At 33.2% G+C, this 27,573-nt stretch overlaps 1 protein-coding gene across 1 annotated transcript in view; it reads right to left on the bottom strand.

Annotated features, from left to right (window-relative positions):
* LOC113112364 (integrin alpha-9-like) overlaps positions 1 to 27,573 on the bottom strand; it is an 80,312-nt gene that overhangs the window by 30,972 nt on the left and 21,767 nt on the right. The window contains 6 exon segments of the mRNA XM_026277841.1: positions 21,318 to 21,478; positions 23,361 to 23,515; positions 23,635 to 23,680; positions 24,527 to 24,617; positions 25,395 to 25,489; positions 27,101 to 27,206. Coding sequence (XP_026133626.1) covers positions 21,318 to 21,478; positions 23,361 to 23,515; positions 23,635 to 23,680; positions 24,527 to 24,617; positions 25,395 to 25,489; positions 27,101 to 27,206 — 654 coding nt within the window.

The raw sequence follows: 27,573 nt of genomic DNA, 5'->3' as shown, positions 1-27,573 counted from the left end.
CTAATGCATTATTTAAATCAAAAGTCGTGCTTGTTAACATTAGTTAATGCACTGTGAATTACCATGAACTAACAATGAATAACTGTATTTTCATTAACTAACATTAACGAAGATGAATAAATACAGTAATAAATGTATTATTCATTGTTTGTACATGTTAATTAATACATTAACTAACATTAACTAATGGAACCTTATTCTAAAGTGTTACCAAATTAATTAATATATATGAATAGTATTAATATTTTGTATTATCTTTTGTTTTATATTTTCCTTTTTTTTTTACTTTAATTAGTTGTGCTGGTCAATTTTAATTTTCTTATTTATTATTATTTTTAGCTTTTATTTTATTTCAAAATTTTTATTTCAGTTTTTAATATATTAAAATATATTTAATATTTCACTTTGTTGACAATAACATGCAAAAAAGAAACAAAATAAATAAATAAATAAATGGTTTGGAATGACATGACGTTGAGTAAACAATAATGTTTAACAAAAATGACAAACTAAAATGAATAAATCAACACATGAAATAGACTAAATTACTTCATATAAAAAAAATTATTATAAAAAAAACAATTTAAAATAATTATAATATTACAAAAGTATAATATTACAAAAATACTAAAAAGGAGATGCTGTCACTAATACACACACACACACACACACACACAAAACCCCTGCTTTGTGCTGGAGATGTAGGTGTCGAAATCAAAGCATCTGAGAACCAAAGCTTGTGTGATAAACCCTAGATTTAACATTTAGCGGCCTGAGTCCTGTGAAAGCTGCACGTTCATCAGCTGAGAGCCTCTCGTGAGCCAGCTGACATCCAGAGAGAGGCTTTTGTTACAGTACTACGCTGGGGTCGTAAAATGAAGAATATAAAGCTCAGTCTTGTGCAAGGAGCTGGTGTTCTCCTCAGGTCCCAGCTGGGATTGAAGCAGTACGTATATCACATGAACTGTTGACCGGTGATCCCCATCCTGTGGAGCAGTAAAGATCAGGAGACAGACAGCCAGACCTCAGGAACAGTCACTGAGCCACATGTGAACATGAATGAGCTCTTGTTCTTCAGTAAAACACGATTAAGTGTGCACCAACTTCATTCACCATAATCAGTGTATTAAAAATGATCTCCAGACTAAATAAACAGTCAAGTAGCGATAACTAAGTTATTTTGAACAGTCCAACTAATCTTACACGAAAGTGCATTTCAAGTAATTCAGTTCAATTGGCCGAATCCCCGAAAACTTTTTGTTGTTGTTGTTGTTGTTGCATTAATGTCCCATTTAATGTGGAATCGTATTGCTTTTTTACATTTTTACTTCTTTCACTGTAGTTTTATATTTATTTTTCTTATAAAACATTTTGTTTACTATAATTTTAAGACAATGACAAAAACTTGGACTCCTAGAAAGGAAGTAGAAGATGGATCCAGTAAAACCACACAGAGGAGACACGACAGGAAAAGCACCTCCTCCACAAGGAAGTAGTAGATGTCTCAGCCTGCGCTTTTAATAGCTTTTATCATTATTATTAATGCCTCCTTTCGCCTTCTGCTTCCTCCGTTCCCAGCCCCCCAGACTCCATGCTTTGCTCAATTATAAACTGTATTTATAGAGCAGAAGAAAGCACGCCTCAGGTCCTTTCATTGGGTGAAGGGACCCCAAACAACTGCTCCTTACATACCGCGAACACACACTGACAGACTCGAGCCAAGCAGGTCAGTCAGCCGCCACAGGGCTTCAGTGTACGAGCCGCACGGCTGAGCTGAAGCGGCGTCTGTTTCCTTACATTGTTTCTATGTGGCACAGTAAAGCCTTTCACAGAAAGACTCAGCACTACAGAACGGCTTCCCACAGGCGCATTCGCAAGTCATAATAGCACTTTTTATGACTGCAATAAAACTAAACGGTCAGAACCAATGGTCACACTTTAGGCCACAGTGTTCATATTACTGTGTATTTATATACATAAACATTCAACACTAGTAAAAACTAGTATATGAATAATAAATAACTGGCTGCTGCATGTCTGCATGTCAAGTCAAGCACCTATTTAATAAATAACGTGCATAATGTGTAATTATTTCGAGGAGCTACTAGTAATTAGTAGTGTTTTCATATTTTATTTACAACCATTTGATACAAACCATGGTCCTTGATGATTGTCATATCAACTCTCATTCAAAAGTTGAGGGTCAGTGAGTATTTTTTGAAAGAAAAAACACTTTTATTCAGCAAGGATGCATTCAACTGCTCAGAAGTGAACTTTTATAATGTTTATAAAAGATTTATATTTCAAATAAATGCTGTTTTTCAATTTAGCAAATAATCCTGAAAATAAACAATATTTTACAGTTTCCGAAGAAATATGAAGCAGCACAAGCGTTTCCAACATTGATAATAATAATAAATGTTTTCTGAACAGCAAATAAAAATCATGTTACAATGAAAACTGGTGTAATGGCTGCTGGAAATTCAGCATCGCATCGCTGGAATAAATTACATTTTAACATACATCACGATAGAAAACAGTTATTTTGACTTTTAATAATATTTCACAATTTTTTTACTATTTTCTTCACCAAATAATGCATCATTGGTGAGTATAAGAGAGTATAAGTGGACTGTGTTTGTATGTTTTGTGTTACTGAAAGTGATCACATGCTGACATTCAGCACACTTGAAGAAAAGTATGATTAAAAAACCTCTTTAGCCACGAGTGTGGGAAATACAGTGTCTAATTTATGAAGGGTTGGATGCCGTCCATTCCCGAACTCACCAGAGCAATAATCTCTGGTCTGAGGATCACTGAGTCTGACCTCACGCGTTTGAACATGGAGACAGTGGTGAAATAGTGCTGATTGAATGATAAGAGCATGTGATTATAAGTGGTTAATCTTAATCTTCTTTTGAATTAAAAGCATTAGGATTCTGAATTAAAAGCATAATTGATTCCTGTGATGCAAAGCTGAATTTTTAGCATCATTACACCGGTCTTCAGTGTCACATGATGTCAAACACAATTGTGCTGCTTCACATTTTTGTGGAAACTGATACATTTTATTTTCAGGATTCTTTGATGAATCAAGAGTTTCAAAAGAACAGCATTTATTTAAAATATATATCTTTTATTGGCTAACATTATAAATGTATTTAGTGTCACTTGATCAATTTAATGTAACCTTGCTGAATAAAAGCATAAACCTAATTGGGAAGTTGTGTTTTTTTATTTTTTTTATTTTTTTTTTATTTTAGGCTTAAAATTATCAATAGACAATTAATTATATATATAACCATTTCTTAAGATCTTATGCAATCAAGCTTCTTAAGTAAATTTATCTTGTTTTAAGGAAGATCAGATCAGAAGACATCTTTGTGGAATGTAAAAAGGTTTTTCATCAGCATCAGGCTGTAAAACACCTTTCTCTGACAAACTTACACTCTAAATGTGTGGGTAGAAACAGGGAGGCTGATATCAAATGCTTTCAAGAATGTAATTTGTATTTAATGGCTTAAGTACTTCAGTTATGTGCCAATATGAGACAATCTTCAGTTTATCTTAAAGATAAGCGGGGCGGCTGAACTCAACCTCTTTCTGTTCTTCAGGGAAGACAGAAGGGATGATGTCATCTCAGCAGACGGCGATCGTGATTGGCTGAGAGCATTCGTGCTCACATGGCTTCCACCAATTCCAAGAGTTATTAAATACATGCATACCGTGCACAAACCAGCACTTTTTTTTCGAGATCAAGACCCTCGACCCTAAACTCACAATTCCTGCTATTAATCTACGCTCATTCCCTTTTGAGGGCAGACACAGGCATGACATGTTTTTAGAGTCATGATAAAACATGAACTTCAGCAATATGTGAACTTCAATCCAAAGATCACTTTTATTATGGCTCATACATTTGAAAACTATTCAACTTAAGCATTCAATCTAACCAGCATCATTTGCTCTACAGACACATTAATCCATAGAATAAACATTAACTACTCCTTAAAGGAATAGTTCACCCAAAAATGAAAATTTCCCTTCTTACAAACACGCAGCTTTTCTCTTTACAAGACATTAGGCTAAATGATAGACTGGAGTGGTGTGGATTATTGTGATGTTTTTATCTGCTGTTTGGACTCTCATTCTGACGGCACCCATTCACTGCAGAGCACCCATTGATGAGCAAGTGATGCAATGCTACATTTCTCCAAATCTGATGAAGAAACAAACTCATCTACATATTGGATGGGCTGAGGGTGAGTAGATTTCCAGCATTTTTAATTTTTGGGGTCAATTATTCCTTCAACAATTATCAGTGTCATGACAATGAGTTTTTCCACATGCAATACTAATTACACAATTGTTAATGACCAAAGTTGCTATCCACGCTAAAACATAACTATGACCCAAAATTATCATGTAACCTGATTTTCAAAATCCATTGTATTTCATGAAAGTGATAAATGAGTGAAACCTGAAGATTTTCCAGTATAAAATCCTTCATATATGTCATTAATACTAATAGGACCCGTCTGAACATGAACCTATCACCCTCCAAAAAAATTGGACAACCAAACACAATTATATTGAAATATAATACAACGACATAAACTCATCTCGCAATATTTTCCTGGACAGACATCGTTCAAGACAACAACATCCCACATGGAACCAATTATAAGATACAGAAGACCAACAAAATTCAAGGAATTAAAATGAATAACTGTGACGAAGAATACAACTCATGGAGCCCGAAATAACTGTGTTCATGTGCTGCATGTGTTTGCAAATGTGATTAACTTATTCAAGTGTCAGAACAAACAGATTTAGACTTTTACAACATTTACAACACACCAATCCAGTTCCACCTTGAGATAAATCACTTAGCCTGTGGAAAACTACAAATTAGCATGAAAGAATAATTATTATGTCCAGAAACAGAACAGGTGAAGCTGCATTTGATTACTGAACTAAAAGCTGGAATGAACCGGACATGAACCAAACAAAGACTGAGCGTGGAGATATCTCTCAGATCTCCCTCCAAAACCCACAAGCTCATCTGAAACTGATGATAAATCGCAGGCACTCATTCCTGAAGTGTTAGTCCATGCACAGAAATGTCTCATTTCATAAACAAATCAAACTAGCAGCTTTCCAACCGCTTCAAAATAGGCCAAAGAAAAGTAAGTCAGATGGTGTCAAACAGAACATAATTGTGCTGTGTGGCGAGAGATATGATGTAGTTTAGTTCAGAGGTTTTCAACTGATGTGTCACGACCAGTGTTTGGAATAATGCCGTTTAATAGAACGGCGTTAGGTAACGACGTTATTTTTTCAGTAACGCGGTAATCTAATTAATTACTTTTCCCGTCGTTACAACGCCGTTAAGATTACTGTACGTTAAATGCGGTGCGTTACTATGCATTGATTTAATAAACTATGCAATCCGAACGCACCCCTGGCTCACACAGCGAGTGAGGAGGTGGGTTAATAACACAGACAGTAAGGTTAATAACGAGATAAACAATTATGATTGGCTGAGGCAGAGTCATGTGTTTCATGGTAGCCAATCAGAGCCACACACACACACACACACACACACACGAACGGAACAGCTAAACAGCGATTCGCAGCAGCAGCAGAGATGGAGAGTCAGGAGCAATCCGATGAAAAGTTGCCATTTTCAAGGTGGAGATATAAGCACTACTTTTAATTCATTGTGGTCAAAGGCAAGAACGTGCATTTAATGTTTACATGTAATGTGATACACACACATCTACAAAGATAGTGGCCAAAAACACTTTTCTTACAAAGACAATACTTAAAGTGCAAGATAAAACGCTTGCTGTCTGTTGACGTGCAATAAATATCGACTTTATGTACGAACACCTGTCTGTTTTACTCATTTTAACTGACTTGTGAAAACTGCTAAAAAAATAATAATAATTGACATCAACTTTTTTTTTTTTTTTTTTTACAGTAACACAAATAGTTACTTTCCCTGGTAACGAGTTACTTTTATAATAGAGTAATTCAGTTACTAACTCAGTTACTTTTTGGAACAAGTAGTGAGTAACTATAACTAATTACTTTTTTAAAGTAACGTTCCCAACAGTGGTCACGACACATAAATGCTTCAAAGGTCTGCTAAATGCAAATAATAAAGCATGGATAGGTTACAGTGTCATTGTATTATTTTAGATATACTACTGATTAATATTTAATTTAATAATAGATTCATATTTTAATTTATTTTATTTTATAGTTTCAGTTTAGATTTAGTGTTTTTTAAATATTTTTTTATATGGTTGTTTTATTTTTATTATATATTTTCTTTTTTTTACATTGCAAATGTTTAATTTCTTTTCATCTAATGTTTAAATTTATTTTATTAATGCTGTATTTCGATTGTCAACTATTTTTAATAGTTTTAGTCAGCAATGACAACACATGATGGGACAAGATTGCAAAATAAATGCTTTCCCTATACTGTAAACAATCTTTTTTGAAGGTAATCAAGTGTTTGTGAGCTTTTCTTGCAAAACAGAATAAAAACCAAATAGTACAAACTTGTTTGTAATAGTAATATGTGAACCAAATGCAGAATTTCATACAAGAATTGTTGCATCGTCTTCATTTGCATCCAAATATGACCTTCATACTAGCCTATCTTCCACTCTGAAATTAACCCATTAATTACCCTTTTTTTCCAAAATGATAGTGAACAAAACTTTTGGGTTTCTTAAAAGGAAAAGCATTGCATAGTTTCACAATACATGTTTCTGTATTGCAACTTGTGTTACTCTTTAGCTCTGTTCCAAAAGCAGCTTTTCTAACTATCATCCAAATTGAAACATTTCAAAACATTTGTCTGTATATATTCATTTAATGCACATAAATTCAAGAACCTAGCCATGCATTCTGCACCTTCTAGGTTTTCACTGGGAGTGTGTCTATAATGCAGTCAAATGCTGTCTAGTAGATACTCTTGCAGTGTATTGATGTTGAGGCAGATATAATATCGGCTTGTTTGCACAAACTGCAGGTGTTATCACAGGGACACATAGTTTCCGAGCCTCCCCATCAACCCCCTGAGGACTGCTGAAATTTTCCCATGAGAATGATGATGGTTAACAAACACTGAAGTGAGAGCATCACTTCAGCTGGCTAGAAACTTATTCCATGTGTGGTTAGCATGCAGTCCCCCTATGCTATACAGCACACACAACACCCACAATGCACTTCTAGATTATTGATAACACATTGGATACATCATATGACCTTGCATAAAAAAAGAAAATTGCATAATGCACACATAAAAAAGTAGATTTAGCATGTGTTCAGAATGAAATAAATAATATAAATAGACACAATGACACATGAGTGGATGCATTACTGGAACAATGTCCTTTTATGGGTTCATGTTCATAATGTAAAAGGTATTTTGGCATGTGATGCTAAGTTGAAAACACAGCTGGGATTTATAAAGCTGGAATGGAGGTGCCATGCTCCTGTGGTGTAAACAGGCACATGGAAAGCATTTTCTCTCCATACAGAACATCAAATTAAGGGGTGAATCTTATTAAATCTGTCATGAACATTTGACCACAAATTGAAAAACAAAGGAAAAAAATTAATTACATTTTGCACAAAGAAAATCCAGTTTTTAGACTAGATTTTTTTAGTATGTGAACTTAGGGATCATCCACACGGAGATGCATTTCTGTGAATACGCACACATTTTTTTCCACATGTCCACACGGATCCGGTGTTTTTATAAAGTGAAACCGCTATTTTTTGAAACCGGGTCCCAGAGTGGATAAATTTGAAAACGCCGTCTTTGCGTTTTTGTCTGGACGGCTAATCCGTATATTTTCTGAAACGATGACATCATCGGCCCACGTCTCCCCCCTAGTCAGACACCTCTACGTCACGTAACAGCAAAAAAAACATGAACAAACACTGAACGATTATCTTTTTATTAACTAACATTAACACTGATTAATAAATGTATAGTTCCATGTTCGTTTGTGTACCACGGGCAAGGTTTATGAGCATAGTCCAAGTCTTCTTCTCTGTTTTTAGTGTATCTCTGTGGCAGAATTACAGCGCCACATACTGGTCTGGCATGTATACTACATCATTATGCGGTTTCGTGTGGACACGGATATTTCTTGAGACGAGGAAAAAAAAAGATCGGATTGGGGTAAGCTCCGTCTCCGTGTGGACGGGGCCTTAATTTTGCATGATCAATAACAAAAAAATAAATGAAATAAAATAAAAACACATGCTAAACTGCCAGTTAAACTTCCAGTGTGATCAAATGCCAATCAGTTAATCAGTTGAAGTTAATGTTATTTATTTGACTCAAACTATTAATTGAAAATTAATAGACAGACAGATGGTCAGTTTCTTTGCAACCATTATTTCAAGAAAAGCACATTCCCCCTAACAAGCAAACAATAAGTAATGTATATTTATATACAGGGCCGTAGCTGGGGTCAGGTTGTACCAGTGGGCCCTGTTTGAAATTGTTTAATTTGAATGTTCGTTCATTTTTACTTATTTTTGCTATTTACACAATGTTTAAGTTTTTTTCAAGTTTGTAGGTGTCCAGGCACAGAAACCGAATAATTAAATGTAAAATAGCACTGGATAATCTTCAATGTAAAAATGAAATATTCAATCAAACCAAAATTTATTCAGAGACCTTCTCACATTATTACAGTTTATTTGCTATTGCTTCTAAAATTTGTATAAAATATGACAAGAATTTAGAATTAAACTCTGTCAGAACAATCTCGTCTTGATAACGTCATAACTTTAATAGAAATGTATGTAATTGATTACAATCAACCAAAACTACAGACAACTGTTATTATGACAATATTTACACAACTATCAATACTTTGTTGACCAATTACCAAGCAATGCTTCATTTTGTTCAGACCGTGGTGTGAAAAGGTTGCATTAGCAATTCAGAAAAAAATGCATGGTGCTTTATAAGGTGCTGAATAATTTTTGGTCCAAATTGTATTGATAGATAAAAAAATTATATCTATCTATTTCACTAGTAGTTCACTGTATGAAGATTCTTTGGTTATAATATGTCACAGTTTGCTTATACTCACTTACATAAATGTATTAGTGTCCTGTACCTACCAATAAAATATATATATCAAAAATTTAATCTGGAGTCTGGATAATTTTTGGTTTGACTGTGCATAAATTCTTGTTAAAACTACAAAGAAATTCAGTCAAGAGCAGTGAGTGATTTTCATTTTCATTTTCTTAGATTAACATTACAACAGCCAGTCGCTAAATTAGGTGCTGTCACTTTAAGAGACGATGAACGCATCTTTTTCCTCAACTGTTTACTTTCACTTAAGAAAAAACTGACTTTTTTTTGCATACTTTCCAAGGCGGTATTTTGACATATTTTGTATGTATTTGTCGGCACAAGAGCAAAAAGAAGCAAATTCTGTGTTCAAGCGTAAATAAATAAATAAAGTTGTAATATTTATAAGAAAAAACTCAAAATGAAACACTGGGAAGCATTGCAGTAGTTAAAATGTTACGATTAAAAGTTCTTAACTATCAGGAAAAAATGTCAAATGAACAACAACAACAACAACAATAAAACCTTCATTATCTAAAAACATGTTTCATTTATGCAAAATATTTTTGGGGTGAAATGTGACCTGCACATGCTCTTGACAGGTTTGTGTGATGAAAATAATAGCTAATAATAAAAAAGAACGAGAACAAAGCATTCATCAAGTGCTAGCGAAAAAGTCAGGCCAAGATACATACTCTCTCTGAACACTTCAACAAAAATGAAACTGCCTGGAAATCTTTCCGCTGTGCAAAAATACACCGGTATTTAGCAGGACATCCATTTCATTCGGAAGAGCAACAGAACTTAATCCCTTTGGCCTTGACATGTGCAGTAATATTTCCATGGCTTGATACGTCCTCTCTGCTGCTATCTGTCGACATAAATGCCTGGAATAACTGATATGCCCTTAGGTTTTACTCACTACGTGAGCAGGTGGGTCATGTCAAGGGTAAGTGTAGGGAGAGCCAAGGAAATCCTTCACTCCTGCTACTCATTCCCAGAATTCCAAGCCATCACCATATCAGGCTGAAAACGGGGCGCTCCTGAAAAGGTCCCAAAAGCAGTACGCACCCGGGAAGCACGGGAGGATTGGGATTAGTTCCTTTTATGGAGTTGTAAAGTGAGTTATGGATGCTGGAGGGAATATGGCTTCCATCACCTCAAAACCAGTTCAAGAACACAAAGATCGTATTCAAAGTGGGTCCAAGCTAAAAATCACGTATTTTAAGAAGCTGACCTTCTGTTTTTACAACGGTCAGTCATTTTGAAAGGCATCAGATCATATCTGCACCGCTTTAGTTATCTACAATGCATTTATCAAAACTGCCAAGAGACTAAAATATTTTCAGCTTCCGCTGTTGCAAGATATTGGATATCTGCTTTCAGTTCTATAAAGAAAAACACGGTGAAAGAGGTTAGAGGAGTTTCCTTATGTTGAGGAACGGACTTCAAACTGTCATATATGGTGAGTTAATAAAACCTCCGGTACTATCTTAAAAAACCCCAAATAATAACATTGCAAAATCACATATACTGTACGTTATGCAGCTATAAAACATTAAAAACAACAGAAATGAACACTGTTGTCAAGTGGCATCTAAGGATCATCTGAGAAATTAGAAACAGTTATTTTCTGATACAATATTGTTAAGAAAATTAACTCTGATGAATAATAAGTAAAGAAGCAGACTTACATTTATTATATTTTATCTATCTATATCTATTCAGTATTCTATTTACAGTAATATATACCAAACGCTTAAATCTGGAACACATAAAGCATAATATACTAAAAATCATTTTTAGTACCGTATTTTTCGGAGTATAAGTCGCACCTGAGTATAAGTCGCATCAGTCCAAAAATACGTCATGATGAGGAAAAAAACATATAAGTCGCACTGGACTATAAGTCACATTTATTTAGAATCAAGAGAAAACATTACCGTCTCCAGCCGCCAGAGGGCGCTCTATGTTCTCAGTGTAGACTACAGGAGAACTGAGCAGCATAGAGCGCCCTCTGGCGGCTGGAGACGGTAATGTTTTCTCTTGGTTCAGGTCTCTTAGTTCATTTCTCTTGGTTCATGTCAAATTAATTTTGATAAATAAGTCGCACCTGACTATAAGTCGCAAAACCAGCCAAACTATGAAAAAAAGTGCGACTTATAGTCCGGAAAATACGGTAAATCCTTACTGTTCTGAACTATGAATGTGCAAATTCAGCTTTCCAGTAAACGTTGATACTGTAGATTGACCTGCAGACCCTCTATTATGTTTCTCTCTCTGTATGATCCTGCTGAAGCAGCTGTGTGAACGTCAGCTCATCCTGAACGCTCTGGACGACAGCGACAGATGCTTCCTCAGGCCTCATAAAACTGCTGCACTCTTACAGTGCCGTTATTCTGGGTCTATTGTTCTGATCGCTGCAGGTCTCGTAATCTTCTGCACGTGGGCTGAGAGACGTACAATAAACTGCTACATGTTTATATGTTTGAGACTCCACACCGAAGGTAGTCCACCACTGCGCTCCGACAGAAAAACACACACAATTCCAACAACAACCAGAGTGTGGATGAAGTCAGGTGTTAAATACCAGACACATAACAGCATGCCATCAGACCATATAAACAAAACCTCCAAAAGCATGCTTTAGGGAATGGAAAATCAAAGGTAAGAGTAGAGTGTGTGCTTGACAAAATGCACATATACTGTATGTGAAGCAATTCTCACAATGGAAATGTTGCTCGAGATATGGCTTCCGGTGTACAACAGATTATTTTTCTCTGTGGCCCATTTTATATATACAGTATATTGTTTTATCATATATTATAATATTAACATTATACCATTTGAAAGTATATATATATTTATATATATATTTAACAATTATGAGTGTATAACATTTATCATATAAAATATAATAATCATTTATTATACATTAAGATATTGACATATATAAAACGTATTAAATATATATTATTTAAATAAAATTTAAATAATAATAATAATAAAAATATAAAAATATATATTAATATTCATATACAATTTTGTATATTAGATTTGATTGTGATGTCATATTATATATATTTTGTTTTATTATATATTAATATTTAGATTCTACCATTTGACAAGTATTTAAGTATTTCATAATATCTTTTTTAATATATATATATATATATATCATATAAATATAATAATGATTATTTATACATTAAGAAATTGACATTATACAATCTTAAAATAATGTTAGACCGTTGAATATAATATATATAAAAAACATTTATTAAATATATATTTTTTAAATACAATTTAAATAATAATACAAATAATACAAATATAAATATATATATTAATATTCATATACAATTTTGTATATCAGATTTGATTTTGATGTCATATTATATATATATATATATATATATATATATATATATATATATATATATATATATATATATATACACACACAAAGTTTTTCTCAATAGCAAGCCTTTATAAATAGCTTCACATCATTTATCACATATGCATTTACTTTCCTAATATAACGTAATACTTATGAAGCTGGGGTTGTTATGTAAGTATTATATTAAGCTCTATGCTGTGTACTTTCCCTGGATTCAGCAGGCAACTAAACAGAAGCTTGGCTACTTCTTGGAAGTTTCCTGCCGTTTTGACTGTTTCCGAGCTCGTTACATGGCTTTTATTGCCATTTTAATATTGCATTTTAATATTTTTCCGTCACCATGCTTTATAAATAGGTGCTGGAGTCGTGAGCATGTTTAATGGGAGACAGCTGGATATGATCACCTTCCTGCCGTGTGGATTCATTGTGTCAGCTTTCTTGGCCGGGTGTAAATGAAGCCCGTGGAATGGCACTGGAGGAATTGCAGCGTTGTGTTATATGTGGCAACACAAAGCCTGTAGTGTGGCAAACAGCCTAGTCCTGTCCTCTCACTGCGTCAGTGCTGTGAACACCATCAAATCAACACTGCACGCTCTGACACAGTCTGTGTGTGTGTGTGTGTGAGAAATATGATCAGTGTTGTGTGGCACTGAACTCTACCTGGACAGCAAACAAATAAGTCAAGACTGAATGAGTATAGGGAAATGTTATACTGTAAATAACTGAATAAATTAAAATCTAGACTACTTACACTATCTTCCATAGGTTTTTAAATCTTGTATCCAGCAAGGATGCATTCAATTAATCAGAAAGGATACTAATATTTGTATTATGCATTCTATTCATCATAAAATCCTGAAAAAGTAAAAAATGAAGCAACACAACTCTTCAAAATTTACAATAATCCTAAATGTTTCTCAAGCAGCGAATCAGAATATTAGAATGATTTCTGAAGATCATTTGACACCGAAGACTGGAGCAATGATGCTGAAAATACTGCTTTGTAATATTGTGAAATATTATAAAAATTTTAAATAATGCTTTCTATTTTAATATACTTTAAATATACTTTATTACTGCATTGCAAAGCTGAAATTTAATATATATATATATTTATTTATATAATTTTAAATAATTATATATATATATATATATATATATATATATATATATAATTTTAAATAATATAATATAATATATATATATATATATATATATATATATATATATATATATATATATATATATATATATATATAATTTTAAATAATATAATATATATAATATAAATGAGATTATTTAAAAAGTTTACACTTATTTTTACACTTATTATTAAAAAGTTTATATTTATCTTTTTATATAGTTAGAAAGTTGCATTTTTGTATTTTTAATTTTACATTATGTATAATATAACATGACATTTTATATAATTGCGTGTTTAAGCTAGTTTTAAAAACTCTTCTTAAATATATTTAATATATTTAATATATATATATATATATATATATATATATATATATATATATATATACAAAATAAAAATAAATAAATAAATATTAAAATACACAATATAATATATTACATTGATACAAAATACAAAATGTGTAGGGATTCAGGCCCATTTATTGCTCTGAGATTCAGGGTGACCCACATCTACTCGAACCATCCAGAAAACACTCTCTGATATTTCCTTTCTACTACAGAAGTCAGTGTGTGTGGACGTCACCATTACACAGATAATAGATTTGTCCTTTACATCTGGTTTCATTCGAGTGTTGAAGCCTCTAATGCCTCATCTTTCAGCTTGGACATTTAAAGAGTCAACCCTGTACATCCACCCAGTTTTTCGACCCATCATGCATGGAGTGAATGGTTAGCATGAGGGTGGCAATAGTAAGCAAAGAATCCAGCCGAATCTTCCATTCAACTCTAAAAGTTTTTCCTGACAACATCCTCCACAAACTCCTACATCCATCACGATCAGAAAACACGGAAAAAACGTTTACCTCTCAGGTGCTAGTGTACCACATATGAAGTGTGTCTAACTAAAAATAGCCAGAGAACGACATCTGGAAGTCTGGAATGATATTTCATAACCAGTGCCAATAGAAACATGTTTAAAATGATCAACAAGAATCCATGATGTAATTCCAAAGAGGGGAAATTATAACTAGACTATTTACTAGATTTTGAGAAGCTCTTGTAGACGCTTGTTTCTTTTGGCAAGATGCATGGGTTTTATAAAGTTTTCTAACCTCGGTGTGCACAGGAAGGGCTCTGGAAAAGCAGAATATGTTCAATTAAATGTACGTAACTTCATCTGATTAAACCACATCTAATTCTGGATGTGATGCAATGAACCTCCCCAAACAGGAAGTGCTACAGGCCGTCTCACTGACTGTGTCTGTTAAAACAAAATTAAGACGTACACAACTCTATTACAGATTCTACTCTATTAAAGATATCTACTTGGCCACTTTGAAGATAGTCTTAGTTGGTCTATGGACTTATATACGGTAATTCATTTTCAATACACATTTCTTTAAGCCAGTCTACTATTGTGGTATCAAATATATAGTCTATATATATTATAATATTTATAATAATTATACGTAATATAAAAATAAAAATAAATTATATACATATATATTAATAATCCATTTTAAATTTATTTTAAATTTATTTTAAAAACTCTTAACAGACATTGATCAACTGCAAACATTATTAAGAAAATATTCAAATAATATTCAGTGATAGATATATACATACATATACATATACATATATAAATATACATATATATATATACATATATAAATATACATATATATATATATACATATATATATATATATACATATATATATATATATATACATATATATATATATATATATATATATATGTATATATATATATATATATATACACACATATATATATATCTTTTACTAAGTCTGCAATTTTTGTTATATTATGTATATTATTATTATTAATATAAATATTATATAATTTATGTGCTGTTTAGAGGTGCGATAATGTAATATATATTTTCATTTGAATATAATAAAAAAATTGAAAAGCTACTTTGATACACTCTTAATAGACACTGTTGTTCTATTGCAAAAAAAAACATTTAAAATAGATTTAAAATCTTTAAATATATTTTGCTATATTATGCATAATTTACATAAATATGACTATATATATATGTGTGTGTGTATGTATATACAGTATAAATATATATACAAAAATATATGAATAAACAATTTAAAAACTATTTTACACTCTCTTAACAGACTTTGTTTTATTGCAAATATTAATATTTTAGGTAAAGTAGTTATGCTAAATAATACACTACTCAAATAATATCAGATATTCACCCTTAACCAGCACATAAAAGCAAAACGAACTGTTATTGCACACTTAATATCTCTGTAAGAAATAGGCATGCAAACTAATCCAAATGACCCGGTCAATTGACAACCAATAAAGATTTTAAAGTCAATCAAATACCAAATCCCATTTCAAGGTCTATTTCATGAAAGAAAGATTTGCCAATAGAAATATCACATTCATTGGCCTCAACAAGCAAGGTTAACAAAATAGAAGTCTATGCAGATCTCTCTTAAATCAAGAGGTTCATCCAAATGTTCTCCTGTAATATCTGCGTGACTAAATATAGTGAGCTATAGTGAGTCTGAATGTGTTCGGGGGCCAGAGAAAGAGCTCCAGTTAACACAACAGCAGCTCCAGGACCGCTGTGAAGATCCCTCTGGAGAAACATAGAGAGCCAGCTGCTTTCCATTAGCATTCCTCAGCTAGTGAGTGGGGGTCCTGGCTTCATGTGGGGGATGCTAACACCCGGATAAATGAGAGGATAGCTGTGCAGACTGCCCTCGGGACTGCAGCCAAATCAAGCTTGATGACGGGGATCGAGCTGCTTTGAGCTCGCCGCCTGAACTAACACACTCATGTTTTGGAGCATATTTGAGTGTTGTTTGACAAACTGATACAAGGCTTACACTTTATAACTAGCTGCTTCGGGAATTCGTATTGGAAGCTTCGTTTCTGACGTTTGCAGTTTTGGAATAAGACTGAATTTTGGAATAAAAAACAATTCCAAGTTATATATCTCACCTTTTGGAGATTTCTTCTCAGAATTGTGAGAAAATGTGTTTATGTATCACATTTCTTACTTTTTCTTAAAATAAATAATAATAATAATGACTTTTCATCTCACAAGTTTTATTCCTTGAAGTCTGAATTGTGAGATTTTTTTTTATCCGTGGTGGAAACAAGCATCCATATTTTAAGCATTATTCATTGTGAATCTGTACATTTTTATCCACATAATTTTGGATTTTGACTATTTATAGTGAAGCATCTAACAAGCAATGACACAACAGTACACTATAATAATTCAATAATCAAGTCAGCAAGTTAGTTTTTTTTTTTAGGAAATCAATATTTTTATTCAACAAAGATTGATCAAAAGTGACAGTAAAAACATTTAAATGTTACAAAAGTTTTCTATTTTAATTAAATGATATCCATTTGCTAATAAAAAAAAATGGTTTTCTACAAAAATATGAAGCAGCTGCTTTCAACATTGATAATAATAATAATAATAATAATAATGCAACAAATCAGCATATTAGTATGATTTCGGAAGAGCGCGTGACACTAAAAACTGGAGAATTGATGCTGAAAATTCAGCTTTAGCCACAGAAATAAATTATGTTTTTATATTTAATTTTACATTTTTTAATTATAAAAATACTTCATAATATTAGTGTGTTTTTTTTTTTGTTTGTTTGTTTTTTTATCAAAGAACTGCAGCCTTGGTAAAAGAAAGAGACATTTTTTCTTAAGCCTTTAAAAAGACCCCAAAGGTAAATGCTAGTGTAAATATGAGCTGCTACACCACTCAATATTCAGAATAAAACCGCAGTAAACCATGCCTGGCATGATCAGTTTAAACAATCTTAAAACCAGTCACAGATACAGATACTCTCCTTACACAGACTTTAAACAGAACAGCCCGGCTAATAGAATAAAAAAAGAAAACCATGCAATAAAAGTACATCTCACTTCCACACGACTGACAGGTTAATGTCTGAAAGTGTTTGCTATGATTATGCCAATGCTATGCATACTCTGCACATTGCAGTATAATCGAATATATTCTAAAATTAGCAGTGGAAATTCAATATAGTTTCAGATTGACATGTTCTGAAGAAAACGTGACAGATGTTTGCACATGCAAAAGATGCCGTCTAAAGTGTTGTGGGAGAAGATACACAGCAAAGCACTGCTAAAAAAATACCAGAATAAAACAGATAAGACAGCTGTTTTCTCCACATGGAGCTAATAAAGACTCAACCTGGATGGAAACACTTGCAAACCTTTCTTTGTGGCGCATTCAGACTGTAATTTAAGCAAGGCACAGCAGTTCCTCCACTGACAGACGGGATTCACCTCAAATCTACAGAGACAAGTGTGTTCTTCCAGATAAATGAGTGTTTGTACTTCAGACGAAGGCTGTTTATGCTGCTTGATCCGTTAAGGATCACCCAGTGAGATCCGCATGCCCACCCAGAACATGAGGACAACCTTCAGACAACATTAAGTTCAAAATATCACGCTAACTAGCCATTAAAACCAATATACATGTATTTGTGATTACACTAACATGTCAAATAAACTATGCTGACACATTAGACCACAAGTGAAAAGATGCAATTAACAAGCAACGCTCTGATTATGAGAAAGAAACTGTAAAGTGTTTGATCAAAAGTACACACACTTAATGACAGATGTGGACAGTATTCAGCATGAAATATTAAGATGCATTATGCTCCACTTCACTACAGCACAGACACATTCATTGAGCTGTTCAAGCAGGACATTCAAGGGTCATTGTATAAAGTTTTTTTTTTTACTTGAGAAATGTCATGACACTACACGCTTCTTAGAAAACTGTCCCCTGCTGACAAAGCTAACAAAATATAAGACATACAGTAGTGCAAAAAAAAAAAAAAAAGTAATTTAAAATGCAAAAAAAAAGATTAACAAATATATAAATAATTCTATAATTTTTCAATGTTTTATAAAAATGTTAAAACAAATTATATGTTCCATGAAAATGGCATTCATAAATAAAGAAAAATAATAAATATAAAAATTAATAAAATATTAATAAATATATATATATATATATATATGTAGTATACTACACACACACACACACACACACATACACAGAGAAGGATAGATATGAAGAAAGGAAGAAAAAAAAGCTGATATATGTGTGTGTGTCTATATATATATATATATATATATATATATATATATATATATATGTATATGTATGTATATGTATATGTATATGTATATGTATGTATTGCAAACCATTTAATGCAAATGTAGTTTCAAGTAGGTTTAATCACCATTCTATATTAATGTGCTGCTTTAATTGATGCATGCACACACACACACACACACACACACACACATCACTCGCACATAAACAGTGAGAGAAAGAGAGATCGGAGATCGTGCTGTGCACACACAGAAACATATCGTCAGCGCTGCCCTGTGACTTTTATTAATAAAACAACCTAGCTACTGGATCGCAACGTAATATTTCTCAGCAACAAGTCTGTTTTGAAGTAACTAAACCGCTTTATAGACATGCACAGTTAATTATATAATTCATTATTGTTTATAATTTCATTCAAACAAATGTGCTCTTTCACCCCTGTGTCTGTCTCAGTGATATATACAGTACATTTTAACTAAACACAGTAAGAAGTATGTAGTTTTAACTCAAAACAGCATAGTAAAACTGTAAGCCATTGAGTTTTAAAGTAATTTTTACGCATATTTTGATGAAGGAACACAAAAGGCACACAGTTTTGTAGAATGACCCTCATCAGTCTTAAAGCTGCAAAAGGAAACTATGTGTGATTGTCCTTGAGTAAAGCAAGAAGACTCGGTCAGCGAACCGAACTGTATTAGTAACATTAGTTGTATGTTGCTGGTTAATGCATATTTGCATCATGCGCTGTTTTATATAAAGCAAAAACAGGAGCGTGGTATGGGCGTACCCTTCCTGTAAGGAGCTCCCCTATGGAGAAGTGGCCTGCAGAGGCTCATAAAGCAGCGCCAGTGAACTTTACAGGCTCTGTGTGGGCCTCCTTGTAAGATCTCAAGCTCCACGTTGCCCTGAGGACACTGACGCTGTGACCGAACGCAGGAATAGCAGCCTATTACCAGAAAACAGACAACAAGAGCCCAACTGTGCGGCCACAATGACGCTGTCTCTCGATAGAGTCGTGAAACAAGGTCTCTCATTAGGAGCCCCGCATTTCAAAGGTAGTTGTTTGTCACCTGATGTGGGTGTTTCATTCTGATAGCAAGACTTCATTAGCTCCCACATGACTTAATAAGAGCTTTAAGATCCCAAAACATGGATATGTCTGACATCCTTTGAGGGCAAGACTGCAGTAAACGGCAAAACCTTTGAGTTTGGTCGCTCAAATCGTATCGTATGTCTTCAGTATAAAGCACAAGAGTCACTCTCCAGACTTCTGTTTCAAAGCTAGCTCAGAAAAATTCACATGGACTTATTTGGTGCATGTTGATGGAGTAAAACAAAGTTCAGCAATAAAGTCTGCTTGACCTCCAGCAAAGGTCATGGGAGAGAAAAGACAGCGGGTGAGTCGAGGACAAGTGCAAACAACATCACATGGACCAGCATGAAATGACATTCACAACCCATTTACTTTCATAATATGACATTTCTCCTTATGAAGAGACATAATCTATGAGAAACAAAGTATTTAATTATATCAGGATTTGAAAGTATTTTTATAAGTCGGTATTACGTGGCAAATTTGACTTAATTAGCATAAATCTGAAAAAATTTATGAATAATAAAATACAATAAAATAAAAATGAAATACTGCATTAACATTAATCTGCGTTAATTATTATTATTTTTTTATAAGTAGGTATTACATGACAATTTTTTCTATATTAACATTAATTTGAAAAACCACATTAAAATAAATCTCTTATTTTTTTGTTAAGACTTAATTATTAGTTAGATTCTAGGAAGGATGCATAACTTAAAATTGTGATCTATTTAACATCTATATGATTATGCGCTGCATCTTGAAAACAATTCAGCTGATTTGCAGAAAAAAACCTTAATATTATCTAATTCAGTGACGCTGAATTCAAAACGTATACCACAACTTAGATATTTATAAATTATAATTATATTTTTTCAAATTATATTATGCATCAGCTATAATAATGCACTTATCAAAACAACAAAAGCAGTCAAAATATTTTAATATTCAAAATGTGTCATTTAAATTGCAATCTGCAAAGGAGTGAAAAAAGTGGAAACTGGGATTATGCATAAAATAATGTCTTCAGAATCATTCACGTGTGAAAATGGGCTGAGACTTGAACAAACTGGCTCAGAGGACGACAGGAATCAAGTTTTTCTGTGATTAAGAGATAATACAAGACTTCTTCATCTTACAAATGGTTGTTGAAAGCACTACAAGAGCAGTATTTGTGTAATTAGCATTTCAAAATTAGAGGAAATAAATGCAGGAAATGTTTTATGAAAAATGTATCCTTTGGGATAAGATGCATGAGTGAATGATGCACAATAAAACAAGGAACATGCATGTCAGAATAAAGTTTGATTTCATGAGTTTAAAGGACAAATCCCAGATGCATGAAGTTGTGGAATATCAGAGGAAAACTCACCCTCACGAAGGACGTGTAGTGATGGCACTGCTGTCGGTTGATCTCCAGGCTGAAACGCTGACTTACAGCCACTGTCTGCTCGCCACCGTTTCCAAAATACACCCGCGGCGGCAGACCTCTGTGTCTCTTATCTGAGTCTGCGGTTAGATTGTACAGCAGCTCTGAGGAGAAACATAGACACCCAGATTTGAGTAAGACAACAGTGGAAACATCTCTCAAAGCATTATCAGAAGCAACCCAGAGATTTAAAAACAAAGTCAAGTGAGATGTCAAGTCGTGGAAAGGAGAGAAAACATTACGAGAACATTTCTGGGGCCACGTCCAAGAGTTAAATGTTTGTGATTCATTTCTGGAAATTTGAGAAAATGGCAATGGGATGTAGGAAAAACATGGTTCAGAATGTCCTGATGAATCTCATTAAGAAACATATGGGTCATATTTTATCACAAATGTATAAAAAATTAAAAGAAAACACATTAATTATAACAATATAAAAATAAAATAAAATAAAACACACAATGTACTGATGAATAATAAAAAGTATTGTGTGGCTCATAAATTAATTAAAAAAAAATGAATTAATTAATTAATTAAAATGTCAATGAAAATAATTAATAGTGAAAAAAATGTAAGTAAACGAAAAAATTAATAGAAGTATGTGAATAAAATAAAATAAATAAGTAAATAAAATTAGACACAAAATTCTCATTAATGCAATGCAGTTAAAATTTCATTTTAATGACTGTTGACATTGATTTATTTTTAAATTAACATTTAGCACATTTGCACATTTAGGTTATTGTAACAAATACCATTATGATGTACACAATTACAATTGTACTTTACAATTCAGATAATATATTTTTTACATGTAATCATAATGATATTTGCATTATTAGACATAAGAAGCTAAACAAAATGTGTTGAACTGTTATGAAAACAATGTCAAAAAACAAACTTTGGGCTTTTAATTGATTATGTGCTAAAAATAAATACTTACAATTCTGCATATGACTGTGTATGTGATAAATAAAAGTCTTTAATCCTGTAAACACGTTTCAAGAGTTTTTGCTCTTTGGGTTTTGGGATGAAATACGATCCAGACATCTCTTTGGTGAGATTCATCCATCTACACCTACAGGCTTCTCCAAAAAACAGAAATTGATCAAAAACGCAGAACTCTTGGACGCGGCCCCAGAAAGAGCTGCTCTTGATGAATTTCTTGACAGTTTTTTGTGAAATTCACCCAGACGAGGTTAAATGTATAATTGCGGGACCTCTGCTCCGATCCTGACGCTGAGTAAGAGCTATTATTACCGTGCTGCTCTCACAGGGCGTCACTCAGATGAACGGGCTCCTGGAGCAGTGCAGGAGGTGTAGTTTTAATGCATCCAGCTGTGAGCGCACCATGAGCTCACTACAGTCCACAGATCCAGGGTGTCACCCGGACACAAGGTGCTGCAGTACTTTCCAATGTGACACTGCTGCTCTTTACTTCCCAGAAACCTTCATTATCATTATATAACACTCCCTTTATTTACTCCGTCTCCCATAAGGCCACACTCAAAAGCTAAGCAAGCGGTCATTCACATCAAATCCCAGCGGCTGCATCATGGGAGGGCCAAAAGTGATGCATAGTGCATTGATGTTTTTATATCTAACATTTGATTATATTTCATAATAGTCTATTTTGGAACTGTCTGTGTGTTGTTAGACTGAAATAAAGGTCAGCACAGCATGCACTGACCTCCAGTTCAGGGATTTTTGCACCAAGAGAGTCATGAGAGCCAAAAGACAGCGGTTCAGTTAAAAACAAAGAGTTATTATTATATATATATGTTTTTTATTTTATATAAAAAATTTTTTTAACTTTTTTAATATTTAATATCAAACAATAAATTAAAATATTAAATAATAATAAAATACAAAATGCAAAAAAAAAATCATAAAAAATATATTTTTTAATTAAACATACAAATAATATAATAAAATACAAAGTTAAATAAAAATAAATAAATAAATAATAATTCCACATTGGCTCACCTATGTGGCCGGGAATGTGTTTTCCTCGAAAGCTCATGCAGATGGTGACGTTGAAGCAGTTGAGATGCTGAGGGCCTTCGTGACACTGTGGTACTGTGATGTTAATGGACACGGGCAGGAGGATGGAGACGTCCACAGAGATCACCGGCCTGGATCTGTCACAAGCAACAGCAAATAAGATCAAAGCTAAATCTGAATGGATGCTTATCAGAGAACACGAACTAGGAACTGATGTAAATACAAGCTTGTGCTGGATCAGAAGAGCACAGCTTACCTAAACAAAACCACACTGTCAGCCATGAACGCCCCTATCGTCACATCTGATATGGGAAAAAGAGACTATAAAGTTATACTGTTACAGACCTTCAGAGTAAAACTTCTGGGCTGACCAAATGACAAACTGTTGTATCTTTAAAGGTTAATAAAGCAGAGCGTAACAAATTGACTAAAACAAACTTCAGAATAATGAATACATTCAAAACATGACCAAACACTATAATAGCATGTAATTAATCATAAATATTTGTAAATTGCATTGCATGAAAGTTGTAAGGGTTATGCATGGTCATCATAACATTACACAGAGTTATGTACAAATCATCATGACCACTAATTAGTAAACACATTTTATCTTAAAGTATTGTACATGCAAACTGATATACTGTATATGACACGGATCAAGCAATTATTTTTTAAGTAAAAGATTAATGGCCATGTCCACTGTGGAATGCTGTAAACAAAACAGAGCAGACAGAATGTGTCAGAGAACGGTTAAGAAAATTAAACAAACACTCAATCCACATTCCCAGGATTTTCACAGAATGGAACGTTGTCCATCGTATAATTAATCCAGTTTTACACAAGAGTCTTCTGTGGATGTAAAAACAAGTTGAGAAGAATCTTTTGGGCGTTCACCCGTCACTCTGGATCACATGTTGTGACGAATCACTCATTAGCTACACGTTACATTTAAACACTTGGAGTTTTCCAGAATGGAATAAACTCACTGGAGGTCGGTAGAAACGTTACATGTTTCCCATCTTTACACAGAGAAGGCCAAAGTAAGTGGTTTGGCACCGATCACGGTTTTGATCTAGTTAATTCGGAACATTCTCAGTGTTCATATGAGCAGAACGTGTTCAGAAGTGTCTACAGCAAAGCCAAACCTGGATATCCGTTTCCATCCATGTCTACATTGCCGGAAATTGACTGGCCGAACATTTGAAGGGATGGGTTGATGCTTCGCCCGGACAATCTCTGCATACGATCCAGGTGACAGAGAAAATCACATCAATTAAACAGAAACATGAGTATTAACATCCACACACACCAAATCCTTAATAATACATGCACACATTTATTCAATTCTTCAGCTAATTTGATAATGCGTTCAGCTAGCTATATCAGTGTAGCACCCTCAGCTCCATTTAATCAGCACAGAAAATGCACAAAAGCCAGTGGATTCCATCAATTAAACTGGTAAACTGCATGAGCTTTAAGGTTTCTCAATAAAATCCCAGTCTTTGGGATTTATTTGAATACAGACACCAGGCAAGCTCAATAGCACCATAAATAAATGAAAAATCGAAACAAATGGTACAGTACTGTTGCAAGCTGACATGTTAAAATAAATAAAACAAAAATTCATAAGGTTTTATTTGTATCCATGTCTCCAAATCAAGTGTTGTTGAATGTGTAGCAAGTAAATAAAATAAAATACAATACAATAAAAAAAAAAAATACTAATTAAAAATAAATAAATACAAATATTACATTGAATGCAAACGTCTAAAATTTGTATTTGAATTTAAATATTTTATTTACATTTTTAAATTTAAACATTTACATTTTACAAATACTTAAAATTTATAAAATAAGATAAAATAAAATAATTCTAAAACGAAATGAATAAAATAAAAAAACAATAAAATAATATATTAAATAATAAAATATAATAAAATTATAATTAATAAATTTAAAAAAAATGCAATGCAATAAAAAAAAATTATATATATAATTAAAATGGTAGATTACCATTGAGTACTTGTTAACTATTCCTGTAGCATCACCATGGTAGATGTAGACAGCACCTCCATAGTCATCCTCCTTGGGGGCTCCAATCGCTACATCTACGGCACAAAAGACAAGCCCAGAAGTCAATGAGAACAATGGAACTTCTTTAAAGCACTCGTTTTATTTTATTTATTTTTTTTCTACTGTTGGGGAAACTTGTCTGACATAATATAGAGTCGTCACACAGTATCTGCCTTGGCTTTTCCTCAAGATCCTATTGGGCTCATACAGTCCGACAAGCAAGAAGAAAGTCTGAACAAAGACCTGTCAGAGACCTACGACCTCTAATAGAAACGCTAGAGGTGGATTTGTGTGTGTCAGGACCCCAATAAAGGCCTGTTTGCTTTAAGCCCATCTCTGTTTGAGAGACGCTCTGCTAAGTCACTTAATGGACACTTCTGTGTCTTTAAGAGCCTGTAAAGATCTGTGAGACTTCAGGGGGGTTGAATTCGAGACGGAAAAAAAATCCCTTGTGCAGGAAAACAGCAGTACACATATTTTGAAAAATTATAAATCTGATTCACTAGCTTTTGCCATGTGAGACTGAGACAGTTTATTGGCTTATCAATATGCAAACCCTTTACATTCATGCATTTTATACTTTAAAGTGTTAATTAGGGTCGAAGGTTTGGGGAAAAAAAATCTCACTGACCTAAAAGAAAAGACCCAATAAGAGACAGGTTAACCTCTTGTAATCTCTTTATGGTTACAGCCTCCTAAAGGAAGATTTACTAGCACACTGACCCCTGATCAGTTCATCACAGATGCTTCTCACTACATATATGCAACAGCATTTCTGTACAAGGATTCTTGAGCGCTTGAATAAGTTTCTTGTTTCACTGTCCTACACCGGAAAGATTGACTTCCTGTTTAATCTGACAATCGGTCTCCACTTCTCAGGCCATTTTAATTAGCCTCATCAGCTCTAATTTCTCTTTTGCACATTAATGGATGCTTATTATGTGATGGTCAGTTTCATTAACAGTTACTGTGTGAGAATAGAGGACAGGCTGTACTACAATTACAAAAAAAGAGCAATGCATCAGGTGAAGAGCGAAACCAGATGCCAAGAAAAGCCTGGTGGGGTGCCAGGAAAATCAAAAAGTGAGAAGACTAGTCATTTAATTCATTTGAATTAAAGGAATACTTCAGATAAAAATACTTATAATGCACAGCTGAATATTTACCCTTCAAAATTTTGGAGTCGATTTTTAAATGTTTCTAAAAGAAGTTTCATTTATTTGATCATAAAAACAGTAAAAACTGTAATGTTGTAAAATATTATTTCAATTTCAAACTACTGTTTTCTATTTGAATCCATTTTAAAATGTAATTTATTCCTGTTATGCTAATGCTGGATTAGCATTGTTACTTTTTTATCTTCAGAAATCATTCTAATATGCTGATTTGCTGCTTGTGAAACATTTCTTGCTACTTTACATTTCTGCGGAAAATGCAATACATTTTTAATAATCATATTTTTTCCAGATTCTTTAAACAATAGCATTTATTTGATCACTTTTGATCCATAATGCATCATTGCTGAATAAAAGTATTTTTTATATTACAGATTCCAAATTTTTGTGTTCCTTATGTAAGGACTCTAGCAATTGAAGTGCTTTGATGTGTCATTATATATTGAGCGCAAACACACTCTGTACACTGACCTTGGTAGCCATCGTCATCAATGTCCCCAAGAGATGTGATACACTCTCCAAAATGAGCATTGTATGCATTATCACCATTCAGTATAGCGACTTCCTCCATCACTCCCTGAACAAACAAGTACAACACATTGTGTTTATGCTCAAAACACCTTCAAATGTTAAGTTTTGGTCATTTACACCACAAGGCATTCGAATACCAAACTTTAGTACCATTCAAGTGAGGTTCATGACAACATTTGCATCTTTAAAAGAAAATTCACCCCAAAATGTAAATTTGCTAATCCAAGATGCAGATTAATTTATTCCTTCATCAAAACAGATTTGGAGAATTTTAGCATTGCATCACTTAGTCACCAATTGATGCTTTGGGGTGAATGGGTGCCGTCAAAATCAACATCCAAATCAACATCTTGGATGGTATTTTCAGCAGATTTCTGATTGAACTTTAATAAGTAACACAGATGTAAGTGAAC

Source organism: Carassius auratus, chromosome 13, assembly GCF_003368295.1.
Source record: "Carassius auratus strain Wakin chromosome 13, ASM336829v1, whole genome shotgun sequence".
NCBI classification, from domain to species: Eukaryota; Metazoa; Chordata; class Actinopteri; order Cypriniformes; family Cyprinidae; genus Carassius; species Carassius auratus.
Note: the sequence above shows the minus strand (reverse complement) of the source record. Positions and strands in the feature narration are given on the sequence as shown.